Source organism: Neofelis nebulosa, chromosome X (genome assembly GCF_028018385.1).
Source record: "Neofelis nebulosa isolate mNeoNeb1 chromosome X, mNeoNeb1.pri, whole genome shotgun sequence".
Classification (NCBI taxonomy): Eukaryota; Metazoa; Chordata; class Mammalia; order Carnivora; family Felidae; genus Neofelis; species Neofelis nebulosa.
Window position 1 is genome coordinate 114,253,902 of NC_080800.1, and position 12,796 is coordinate 114,266,697.

The following is a 12,796-nucleotide window of genomic DNA, read 5'->3' on the forward strand; positions in this document are numbered from 1 at the left end:
CTCAGAAAGTATATTACCCAGACTTAGGTCTTTTTGCAGCATAGATGGAGAAGGGGCAGATATTCACATGCTGAAAGTTGTCCTGGGTATTTGCGTTCAAGAAACTACAATCTAAAACTGATGAGCTCACCTGGACAGGGAGGGGGTTGAAGATTCTATTCAGTGCAACATGAGAGAAAGACTAATAATGAAGTTTAGCAAGGCTGGAGTACACAGGATGTATATATAATAATTGTGTGTGTCTGCATGCAAGCAGGGGAGGGGCAGAGGGAGAGGAGGAGAGAGGATCTCAAGCAGGCCCCATGCCCAGTGCAGAGCCCGATGCGGGGCTTGATCGCACCACCTTGAGATCATGACCTGAGCCAAAATCAAGAGTTAGATACTTAACCCACTGAGCCTCCCAGGTGCTCCTGAAACAGTGCTTTTAAAATAGCATCAGAAAATACGAAATACAGGGGTGCCTGGATGGCTCAATTGGTTAAGCCTCTGACTCTTGGTTTCGGCTCAGGTCATGATCTCATGGTTCATGGGTTCAAGCCCTGCATCAGGCTCTGTGCAGACAGTGCAGAGCCTGCTCATGATTCTCTCTCTTCCTCTCTCTCTCTCTCTCTCAAAATAAACAAACTTCTAAAAAAAGAAAGTATGAAATACATAGGGATAAATCTGACAAAAGATGTAGGAAACTGTACACCAAAAAATACAAATCATTGTAGATTTAAACTAATGAAGACCTAAATAAAGGATAATATGGGGGGAGTACCTTATCTATAGAGAAAGAGGTTTTAATAGATTAAATCATGGTCCCCCCAAAAATGTGGAAGTCCTAACCCCCAGTACCTAAGAATAAGACAGAAAAAAATTATTTGCAAATGTAATGAAGTAAAGAATACCAAGATGAGATCATCCTGGGTTATCTGGATGGGCCCTAAATCCAATGACAAATATCCTTATGAGAACAGGGAAAGATACAGCATACACAAAGGAGAGACACAGGGGAGAAGGTCATGAGAAGACGGGGGCAGAGATTCGAATTATGCAGCCCTAAGTCAAGGAATGCCTGGAGCCACCAGAAGATGGAAAAAGCAAGGAAGGATTCTTCCCTAGAGTCTTGGGAAGAAGTTCAGTCCAGCCAACACCTTGATTTCAGACTTTGGGCCTCCAGAGCGGTGAAAGAATACACTTCTGTTCTAATATCCCCAGGTTGTGGTCATCTGTTACAGGAAACTAATACTAGGAAACTAATACACACATGTAAGAATTACAGTGGACAGTGGGATTATACAAACTAGGCAGAAAGTGTGAGGTGAAGTATCTAAAGTGTTGAAAGAGGGGCGCCTGGGTGGCTCAGTCAGTTAGACGTCCAACTTCAGCCCAGGTCACGATCTCGCGGTCCGTTGAGTTCGAGCCCCACGTCGGGCTCTGGGCTGACGGCTCAGAGCCTGGAGCCTGCTTCTGATTCTGTGTCTCCCTCTCTCTCTGCCCCTCCCCTGTTCATGCTCTGTCTCTCTCTGTCTCAAAAATAAATAAATGTTAAAAAAAATTTTTTTAAGTGTTGAAAGAAAAGTCAGTTAAGCATCCAACTCTTGGTTTGGGCTGAGGTCACGATCTCACAGTTTGTGGGTTCGAGTCCCGCATCGGGCTCCGTGCTGTCGGCACACAGCCTGCTTGGGATTCTCTCTCACGCCCTCTCTCTCTGCCTCTTTCCCGCTCATTCTCTCTCTCTCAAGTAAATAAATAAACTTAAAACAAAATTTTAAGCCACCAGCCTAGAATTCCATATCCAGCAAAATTGTTCTTCAAAAATGGAAGAGAAAATAAGGAATTTCTCAAACAAGCAAAAACTGAGGGAATTCATTGCCTATACATATCCCTTGAAAGAAATGTTAAAAAGAAGTTATTTAGGCAGAAGGGACACTACATAGATCAAAACCTTGGATCTACATAAAGGAAATACTTTAGAGAAGGAATAAATGAAGAAAAAATAAAATGATTTATTTTTCTTATTCTTAATTGATCTGATAACTGCCTAGTAGCAATGTACTGGATGATTATGGTATATGCATAAGAAAACTGAATAACAGGGAAAAATTGGGACTACTCTTTAATAAAATATATAATACATGTGAATTAGTTAAGTATCATTTGAAAGTAGACTTATATGAATTAAAATGTATATTGTAAACTAGGGAAACCATTAAAAATTTTAAAGACATATATTTGATAGGTCAGAAAGAAAAGACAAACACCATATGATCTCACTTATATGAGGAATACGAAAAACCAAACTCATAGAAACAGATTGCTGGTTGCCAGGAATGGAGGTGGGGCACTGAAATAGGTAAGAATGCACAAAGGGTACAAATTTCCAGTTATTAGATGAATTAAGTTCTAGGGATGTAATACACAGCATGGTTACTACAGTTTTACAATCCTGGATTGCATACTGGAAAGTGGCTAAGAGAATAGATTTTAAAAGTTCTCACCACACACACCAAACATTATAACTGTATAAGGTGATGGACATATTAAACTAACCTTACTGGGGTAACCATTTTGCAATACATTTGTATAACAAGTTGTCATGTTGCATACTTAAACCTACACAAGGTGACATGGCAATTACGTCTCAATATAGTAAAAAATATATTTGATATACTAAGGGACAAAATGAGAGAGGAAATAAAATGGAATCATAGTCAAGTGCTCAAAATCAAAGAAGGCAGAAAAAGGAGAAAAAAAGGAAATGTAAAATAAATGAAATAAATAGAGAACAGTTACAAATATGATACATATTAACTATATCAACAATCACTTTAAATGTGAATGACCTAAATACACAAGTTAAAAGACACAGATAGCCAAAGGAACAGAAAATAATATCCAGTCGTATTTTGTCTATAAGAAATTAATGCTAAATATAAAGATTCAGACAGGCCAAAAGTAAAGGGATGTAAAGAATCATACCATACTAACAATAATCTAAGGAAAGCTGTTGTGGCTATATTAATTTCAGAGAAGCAGACTTTAAAGCAAGGGAAACCATCAGGGATACAGAAAGGCATTACATAATGAAAAAGGAGTCAATTCTCCAAGAAGATATTAAATGCGTATGCAACTAAAAACAAAACGTCAGAATATGTGAAGCAAAATCTGATAGAGATGAAAGGAGAAACAGACAAATCCACTATTCTATTTGGAGACTTCAATACTACTCTGTCAGTAGTTGATAGATCAAGCAGGCAGAAAATCAGTAAGGATACGGGTGACCTGAACAGTACTATCAATCAACTTGATCTACTTGACATTTATAAAATACTCCATCCAACAACAGAATACATATTATTCTCAAGTGACATAAAATATTTATCAAGATAAAAAAAAATTCAGAGCCATTAAACACACCTTAACAAATTCAGAAGAAATCATACAAAGTATGTTCACAAGCCGCAGTGCAATTAAACTAAAAAGCAATAGCAAGATTGCTCCAAATCTTTGGAAATTAAATAACACACTTCTAAATAATTCACGGGTCAAAGAAAAAAGCCCAGAGGCTTAAAATATATATTTTGAGCTAAGTGACAATAAAAGTACAACTTAAATTGTAGAGAAAACAGAGAGAAAAACAGAGTAAAACTCAATGAAATTGGGAGGCCCTGGATGGCTCAGTGGTTAAGTGTCCAACTCTTGGTTTTGGCGCAGGTCGTGATCTCATGGTTCGTGGGTTCAAACCCCGCATCAGGTTCTGCGATGACAGTGCAGAGCCTACCTGGGATTCTCTCTCTCCCTCTCTCTCTCTGCCTGTCCCTGGTGTGTGTGTGCACTCTCTCTCTCTCGTGCTCTCTCTCTCTCAAAATAAATAAGCACTAAAAAAATCAATGAAATTGAAACAGGAATACAATAAAGACAATCAATGAAACACAAAGCTGGTTCTTTGGAAAGATCAATAAAATTGATAAACTTCTAGTCAGGCTAACCAGGGTAAAAGAAGACAGAATTATCAATATCAGAAATGAAACAGGGATCATCACTACTCAAAGCTGTCCTTCAGAAATGAAGAAGCAATGAAGACTTTCTCAAACAGAAGCTGAGGGAGTTCATCACTAGACCTGCCTTACAATAAATGCTACACAGAGTTGTTCAAGTTGAAATGACAAAGATCATATAAACAGAAAACTCTCAAGAACAAAAAACTATTAGTAATGATAAATAAATTCAGTAAAGTTTTGGGTTACAAAATTAACATACAAAACTCAGTGGTGTTTCTATGCATAAACAATGAACAATTGAAAATGGAAACTAAGAGAACAACCCCATTCACAATAGCAGCAAAAAGAATAAAATATTTAAGAATAAACATAACCAAAAAGGTGAAATACTTACATACTGAAAATTATAAAACATCAAAGAAGGAAATTAAAGAACACGGAGATAATTGGGAAGACTCCTGTGTTCGTGGATTTTAAGAATTAATATTGTTAAAATGTCCACCCAAAGTGGTCTCCAGATTCAATGCAATCCCTATCAAAATTCCAATAGCGTGCTTTATAGAAATAGAAAAACCAGTCCCAAAATTTCATATGAAAACACACAAGAGACCATGAATAGCCAAAGCATAAGCAAGAAGAACAAAGCTGAAGGCATTACACTCCTTGATTTCAAAATATATTAGAAAGCTACAGTAATCAAATAGTATGGTACTGGCATAAAACAGACACACAGACCAATGACACAGAATAACAAGATCAGAAATACATCCACACATCTAGAGTCAAGTGACCTTGGCCAAGAGTGCCCAGAGTACACAATGGGGAAAGGATAGCGTCTTCAGTAAATGATTGGGAAAACTGGATATACTCATGCAGAATACTGAAATTGGACCTCTGTCTCCCACAACACACAAACATCAACTCCAAATGGATTAAAGACCTAAATGGAAGACCTGAGACTGTAAAACTACAGGGGAAAAAACCAGACATTGGTCTCAGATTTTTTGGCCAGGACACCAAAAGCACAGACAGCAAAAGCAACAGTAGACCAGGGGGATTGCATCAAACTGAAGAGTGTCTGTACAGCAAAGGAAACAATCAACAGCGTGACAAGGCAGCGTACTGAATGGGAGAAAATATTTGCCAATCATATCTGATGAGGGTTAATGTCCAAAATATATAGGGAACTTGACCAACCCAATAGCAAAAAATACATAACCTGAATTTTAAAAAATGGGCTAAGGACCGGAACAGACATTTCTCCAAAGACATACAAACGGCCAACAGCTATATGAAAAGGTGCTCAGCATCACTCATCAGCAGGGAAATGTAAATCAAAACTGCGGTGAGCCATCACCTCACGCCTGCGAGGATGGCTGTTACCAAAAAGATGAAATAACAAGGGCTGGCAAGGGAGTGAAGAAAAGGGTATCCTTGTACATTGTCGGTGGGAATGTAAATTGGTACAACCATCACGGAAGACAGCAGGAAGCTTTTTCAAAAAAATTAAAAACAGGACTCCCGGGGCACCTGGGTGTCTCAGTTGGTTAAGGGTCCGACTTTGGCTCAGGTCATGATCTCGCGGTGAGTGAGTTCGAGCCCCGCGTCAGGCTCTCTGCTGTCAGCTCACAGCCTGCTTTGGATCCTCTGTCCTCCTCTCTCTCTCTCTGCCTCTCTTTCTCTCTCTCTCTCTCCCTCCCTCCCTCAAAAATAAATACACATCTTTAAAACATAGAACTCCCATATGATCCAGCGATCCCACTTCTGGTTATGTATCCAAAGGAAAATGAAATCAGTATCTGAAAGAGCTATCTGCACTCCATGTTCATTGTAGCATTATATGCAAAAGTCACGATAAGGAAATGACCTAGTGTCAATTAATGGATGGATGGATAAAGCAAACGTGAAATATATATAAAAATGGGAGATATATATGAAAATGTGATCTATATTAATATATCATTATATATTATTAATATATCATTATATATTAATAATATATAATATTGTATATTGTTCATTAGCATATACTCCCTTGTAATATTACTCCATTAGCATTACTCCATTGTAATATTACTCAGCTTTTAAGAAGAAGGAAATAATTGCTATTTGTGACAATATCGATGAACCTGGAGGCCATTGTTCTAAGTGTAGTAAGTCAGACAGAAAAGGATGCATGATCTCAATTACATATGGAATCTAGAAAAGTCAAATTCATAAAAGCCAAGTGGGATGGTGGTTGCCAGGGGCTGAGGTGTGCGGGAAATGGGTATAAAGGTTCAGTTACCTGGGCTGAATAAGTCCTGGAGATCTAATACACAGCATGGTGACTATAGTTGACTATACTCTACTATATACTTAAAATTTGCTAAGAGGGTTGACCTCATGTGTTCTCACTACACACACACACACACACACACAGTGGTAACTATGGGAGGTAACAGATATGTTAATTAGCTCAACTGCCATAGTCATTTCACAATACGTATCGAAACATCATATTATATACCTTAAAGGCATGCGATTTTTATTTGTCAAGTACAGTTCAATAAAGCTGGAAAAAACAAATTTTGTAAAAAGACACTACCCTCTGTCTCATTGACGCTGCAACCTTTTATTGATTTGTCTCTGGGAAAACGTAAAGAAGTGGAGGATGATAAGTGCATTGTGAAAATCGTTTACGTATCCCATTCACCACGGCATGAAAATCCAAAGATCAGCTAAGAAAAATCTTCACAAAAATGTTCAAGACCTTCATGGAGACAACTATAAAATGTTCCTGACAGATTCAGAATGCTGGAAATCTGTTAACTGTCCTTAAGTTTTTTACAGATTTATTATCGCCTTACCTGTATGTGCCAAGACAACAAACCTGGGGGGTTGTGTTCCACTCTTGGTTCAAAGCGGTCGGGCTTAAGTCCATGGAAGGCGAAGGCCAACTCAGTGCTGGAAGTCAAGGTAGTTACCCTGAGGGAGAACCCAGAACTCCCACCACAGAAAAGATAGGTCCCCACACCCATCCTACCCCAGCTGTTAGCCATGAGAGACCCTGGCACATGATGACCAGATGTGGCAGAGCCTGATTTCTACTAGAGAAGGGGTACATTTTCAGGGACGTAAGGGCTTTGATCTGAGGGGGCAGGACTCAGGCTAGCAGAGGGAGGAATCCCAGGCCCTGCCAGGTATTAAGGTGAGGGCCCTTATGGAGAACTGAATTAGCCACCCACCCCAAACAGAGGGGCCCCACAGGCATGCACACCTGCTTTCAGCCCCGGGGAGGCCCCAGGAACAATTATCACTTACCACTCACATTGTCTGCATTTGTGCGGTGGGCATCTCAGGGGGCCTTATAAAGGCAGGGGGTAGAGGCCCTATCAGGAAGAAATATAAATACTTGTGGAGTATCCCACAATATATAGGGAGCCGCAAGCCTGCCCTTACTGTCAGCTCGGACAGACCCCACTCGGGCCCGTCATGCCAAGACCAAGCCTGCCTCCTCTTTTGGTGAGATCAAGGCCTTGACCTGAGGGATGAGGCCTCAGTTCAACAGGGAGCGGGAGACTCGGCCAGTGCAATAAGTCAAGGTAAGGGTCAGGGGTTTTCCCATTCCAAGTAGATCGGGACCCGCCCGGAGTATCAACTCTAGGAAACACCAGGCTGAGGACAGGGATGTGTTGCGTCCTGCCTTTCGGAATCTGAGGGAAGCGAGGTTCCCTCTGAGCGGGCTGGACTCCCGTCAGAAGAGGGAGTTCAAGGTAAAGAACCAGGAGGAGGAGCCAGGGGTCCTCTCCCCAGACACGAACGGCCCTGAGTTCTTCCCTGCCCCCACAATCGTCCCTGGAAGGCCCCAGGCAGAGTTCCCGGAAGTGACGTACCTGACTTCCGCCTTAGGGCGGTCCGGGGGGGCCGCGAGGCTGTCTTTATCACTTGGGGCGTGGATTCAGGTCGCCAGAGGGAGGAGTCCCGGGCGTGGGCTCAGCTCTGGCACCGGAGGGACGGGGCCGGCTCCAGCACCCGTCAGGTGAGGACTCAGAGGGAGGGCTGGCCGGTAGCTTTCGCCGCGGAGCGGGTGCCCCAACGCCCCTCCCCCGCCCCCTGTGGTCTGCCCGGAAGGACCCCCGCGGGGTCCCGGATGTGGTTGATCCCAACGTCCATCTTGGGAGCCCGAGGGCCTCGCTTTCTCCGACGGGAAGCGGGCCCGGTTGGTCGGAGGGACGTGCCGCCGGCTGGGGGGGGGGGGCAGGTTAAGGTGAGGACCCAGAATGAGGGCTGAGGGGGAGCTCTTGCTCTCCACCCCCACCTCGCTCGTCGTCTGCCTTACAGGCCCCGCGCAGGGTCCCAGACGGGCCGAATCCGGGCTTCCATTTTGAGAGCCTGAGGGGAAAAAAGGCTTTTGTCTGAGGGGCGTGAGCTCAAGTCCTCAGAGGGAGGAGGCCCGGGCTCTGCCAGGCCTCAAGGTGAAGACCCTTATGGAGGGGCCGAGGGGACCTCTTTCCGGATAAGGGGGGGGGGCACGCAGATACCCTTCCTGGTCGTCGGCCTTGGGTGGCCCGGAGCAGGGCGCTTGAGCCGAGGCGCCTCCCCCAACCCTCTGTACTTCCTGGTGGGTGGTTTCTGGGAGATGGGTTTCTCGGCCTGCGGGCCTCGTTCTCGGGTTCGCCAAAGGGAGAGGGCGCAGGCCCCGTCGAGAGTCGGTGGGGAGTCCTCGGGAAGGACTGTGGCTCTGCCCCGCCCCCCCCCCCCCAAACCCTAAGGAACCTCTCCAGAAGTTTCTCATGACCCCTTCTGTCAGCCCCCGGGGACCCCGGAAGATAGCGTCAGGCGGAACCTCCTTCTGTTTCCGAACCGGGGGTCTCAGGGAGGTGAGAGCCTTGGTCAGAAGGACCCAATATCTGGTGATCGAAGAGAGGAGTTTCAGACCCTGCCAGGTACAAGGGTGAGGATCTTTAGGGCCGAGAGGATAGGGCGGGCCCCACGGAAACCTGTCTTGTCTTTCAGCCGTGAGGGGCCCCAGCTAGGGCTGTCAGATACAGATGCCCCGTCCGCCCTGCTCACCTCCTTGCCTAGTGTCTTTGGAAGATGGGGGCGTTTCCCTGAGGGCAACATTCTTAGGTCAACAAAAAGTGGCTTCAGGCCCTCCCAGGAATAAATAGGGATACCCTGAGGAGAGCTGGGGGTCACCCTCAAGCCAGAACACGGAGGGAATTGCACGGAGACCCACACAACCCCAGGCCATCAACCCTAGTATACACCAGGCAGGCCTGGGAGGCCGAAGCCCAGCTTCAGTCCCTTCTCGGTGGCATTAGGGAGGGGACAGCCTTGGTCTGAGAGGTGTAACCTCAAGTACAGGGGAAGGAGCCCCAGCCCTGCAGGAGTCAAGGTGAGGACTCTGATGTGGGACAGGAGGACCTTCAGCCGTGGATAGAGGGGTCTCCAGCCCTGTCCTGCTCCTGCCGTCAGCCCTGCGAGGCTCCAAGTAGAGCTGTAGGGCAGAAGCATCTTCCTGCAACCCCCTGTCACCCCCTCACTTATTTGGCCTCTCCAGGAGACAGAGCCTCGGGGTGAGGGATGCAGCCTCAGGTCTGCAGAAAGGAAGGAATGCAGGCCCAATACGAATTGCTAATGGAAGGCTAAGGGTAATTTCCACTCCCGACAAAGAGGTCCCCACAGAAACCTGCCCCGCCCCTGGTAGCCCACGAGCATGTCAGTCTACCTGAGTCCCCCCTCGTTTCCAGCTGGCATGGCGGGGGGTGGATCTCAGGGACGTAGGGATCTTTGTCTGGAAAGGCCACTCAGGTCACCAGGGGTAGGCATCTCAGCTCCTGCTGGCCACTGAGTTAAGTACCAGGAGGGATGATGAAATCGAGCCACCATCCCAGAACATCCTGGGTCTTAACCCCTGCTGTCAGCCCTGGAAGATCTTGGGCAGGGATGGGTGGATGTGACACCTCTTCACTTGTCTCATTGGTCTCAAGGAAGTGAAGGCCTTGGTCTGACAGGACAGCCTCACACCAGCAGAGGGAGTCATGTCAGGCCATCGAGAGAGGAACCCCAGCTCTCCAGGAGTTAAAATGAGGACCCTGGATAAGGATTGGGGGCTCTCCCCACCTCTGGCCCTTGGAGAGATAAGTCCCCTTCTCCCCCCTGCTTCTGCCTAGGGAAACCCTGGTACACAGTGTCCAGAGGTAATGCACCCTCACTGCTATTTGAAGTACCTGGTGGTCTCAGGGAGCTGGAGGCAGTTAACAGAGGCATGAGTCTAAGGTTCTGCCAGGAGTTAATGTGAGGACGGAGGATGCGGTGGACCCCTACTCAAGAACAGATGGGGCCCGGCTGCCCCTGCCCCTGCCCCTGCCGTCAGACAAGATAGGACCCAGGGCATGGCGTCTGAATGTGGCACCCCGTTCGCTTCCTCCTCTCTTGTCTCACGGCGGTGAGGCCTTGGGTTAAGGAAGGTGACCTCAGGTCAACAGAGGGAGGAGTCCCAGACCCTGGCAGGCATCAAGGTAAGGACAGATGACCCCCTGTTCCAGAAGAGAGATCCCCAGAGTCCGTCCAGCCCTTCTCCAATCAGGAAGACAGGAGATGCCTAGAGTACTAAGGAAGGGAAGACCTGCTATGATGGCCTTTGTCGGAGCTGACACACTTGAGTCCTTCACGCTGTTCCTCTCTCCCTCAGGCCAGTTGGTTGCCGTCACCCACCTGCTGCCCATACCTCTGCCTGCTGCCCCCGACACCGGTCATCATGTCTCACAGTGAGAGTCAGAGCCACGAGCTTGAAGTAGGCCTTAAGGCCCAAAGAGAGGCTCAGGGCCTGGTAGCTGCACAGGTTCCTGCAACTGAGGAGAAGGAAACTGCCTCTTCTCCTCTCTCTCCTTTGATCCAGGGCGCCCCAGAGGCGGTGCCTGCTGCTGGAAACCCAGGTGTTCTCCAGCAGTCTGGGGAAGCCATTCTATTGAGCAAATCAAATGAGGGCTCCGGCCGCCCAAGACGGGATGCAGGTGCCTCCCAGGCTCCACCAGACCCGGCCATCTTGCCTGGCGATGTCCTAGACAAGATGGTAGGTAAATTGCTACAGTTTCTGAGTGGCAAGTATGTAGCAAAGAAGCCCATCACAAAGGCGGAAATGCTGAAGAGTATCAAAGAGCACAAGAACCACTTCCCCGTGATCTTCAAGAAAGCCTGTGAGTGCATGGAGGTTGTCTTTGGCCTCGAAGTGAAGGAAGTGGACCCCATCAACCACTCCTACGTGCTTATCAAAACCCTAGACCTCACCTACGATGGGATGCTGAGTGACGACCAGGGCATGCCCAAGACCGGCCTCCTGATCCTTATCCTGGGTGTGATCTTTATGGAGGGCGACCATGCCCCTGAGGATAGGATCTGGAGGGTGCTGAGCGAGATCGGAGTGTATGCTGGGAGGAAGGATTTCATCTATGGGGAACCCAGGAAGCTCATCACCGAAGATTTAGTGCAGGAGAAGTACCTGGTATACCAGCAGGTGCCCCACAGCGATCCTCCACGATACGAACTCCTGTGGGGCCCCAGGGCCCACGCTGAAACCAGCAAGATGAAAGTCCTGAAGTTTTTTTCCAAGGTCACTGGCACTGACCCCACTTCCTTCCCGTACTGGTATGGAGAAGCTTTGCGAGACGAGAGAGAGCGAGCCCGGGCCACAGTGGCCACCACCGATGGTACTACTGTCACAGCCAGTGAAAGTTCCAGTGTCCCATCCAGCAGCTTCTCTCGCCCTGAGTGAAGCCTGAGGAAGATCCTCCACTCTGTGTTTGAAGAGGGCAGTCGAAGTTCTAAACAGTGGAGGACTGAATTGCAGATTTTATCTTTTTTTTTTTTTTGTTTGTTTTGGTATTTTTCAAATGCTCTTGCTTCTGAAAGGTTAGCTTCATGGTCTAGGTTCATGGATGACCCTGGTCACATCTTTACTGCTGTTCATTAGGCTTAAGAATAAGAATTTTGCTCTTCTGGAAAACATATTGGGAAACTTTCGATCTTATTTTCTGATCTGGAAGAAGATAGCATGGCACAGGTAGTGGAATTTCCTTAGAAATACGCAAGAGTCCGGCAATAAAATCGATGGGATGGAGAAATAGAGGGGGAAATGTACAAGATGGTCATGCTAGGATTCCTGAATCCCGTTTAGTCTGCTGGCTAGTAAAATTAAAGATCTGTACCTGGATTTGTTCGGCTAAAGTGTGCATGAGAAATTAAATCTTAATAAATGAAAGCCCTGGGTCACTGGCTCATTTATTCTTGCAAGTGTTTTACAAGTAAGAGAAAAGTCTAGAATAGAAAACTGCTCTTAGCAATTCCTTGGGGATCGTGGGTAAACCAGAGAGAAGTCTCCACCTGGGGCACGTATGGAAGACACACGGCACCCCTGTCCCCATGCCACTGAACGCAGTGCACAGATAAGTGTTCTGTATGCATTGTCTACAAGAGTTCCTGAGAATAGGGTGACAGTCCTTTGAAGTGGTGCGGGGGAGCTGGCGCTTTTTCCTTGGCCTGGGAAAGCCGAGGCCCCACGCCTTTGAAAGGGCATTTTAATTAGGTTATCTTGAGCGTGATGTCACCTCTAAGCAAGGGCTAGACTTTCGGTGGGGGTGAAATGAGTGAAAATTGTGGTTTGGATGCAAGAGCAGCTGGGAAGGAGGAACAGTTAGTCCTTGACTCCAATTCTAGGAGCTATGAGTTGTGTTCTGTTGGGGAAGACTTCCCCATATCCAAATTAAATAATATATCCACTAACAGGGACATTTTAGTTCTATTTACAAAGCAGCATTTTGGGCTCA

General features: G+C 46.4%; 1 protein-coding gene across 2 annotated transcripts; it reads left to right on the forward strand.

Annotated features, from left to right (window-relative positions):
- Positions 1 to 7,875: 7,875 nt before the first annotated feature.
- On the forward strand, positions 7,876 to 12,231 carry LOC131502743 (putative MAGE domain-containing protein MAGEA13P). 2 transcript variants are annotated; one of them, XM_058713706.1, is made up of 2 exons: positions 7,876 to 8,007; positions 10,666 to 12,231. In XM_058713706.1, exon 2 carries the CDS (start codon positions 10,732 to 10,734, stop codon positions 11,743 to 11,745), a length of 1,014 nt encoding a protein of 337 aa, XP_058569689.1. In that variant the 5' UTR covers positions 7,876 to 8,007; positions 10,666 to 10,731; the 3' UTR covers positions 11,746 to 12,231. The 2 variants fall into 2 exon arrangements, with proteins under 2 accessions (XP_058569689.1, XP_058569688.1); XM_058713705.1 differs by lacking the exon at positions 7,876 to 8,007 and adding an exon at positions 8,177 to 8,443.
- The last annotated feature ends 565 nt before the right edge of the window (positions 12,232 to 12,796 follow it).

Coding starts and splice junctions, on each gene's coding strand:
- LOC131502743 (XM_058713706.1), top strand. CDS start 10,732: ATGTCTCACAGTGAGAGTCAGAGCCACGAGCTTGAAGTAGGCCTTAAG.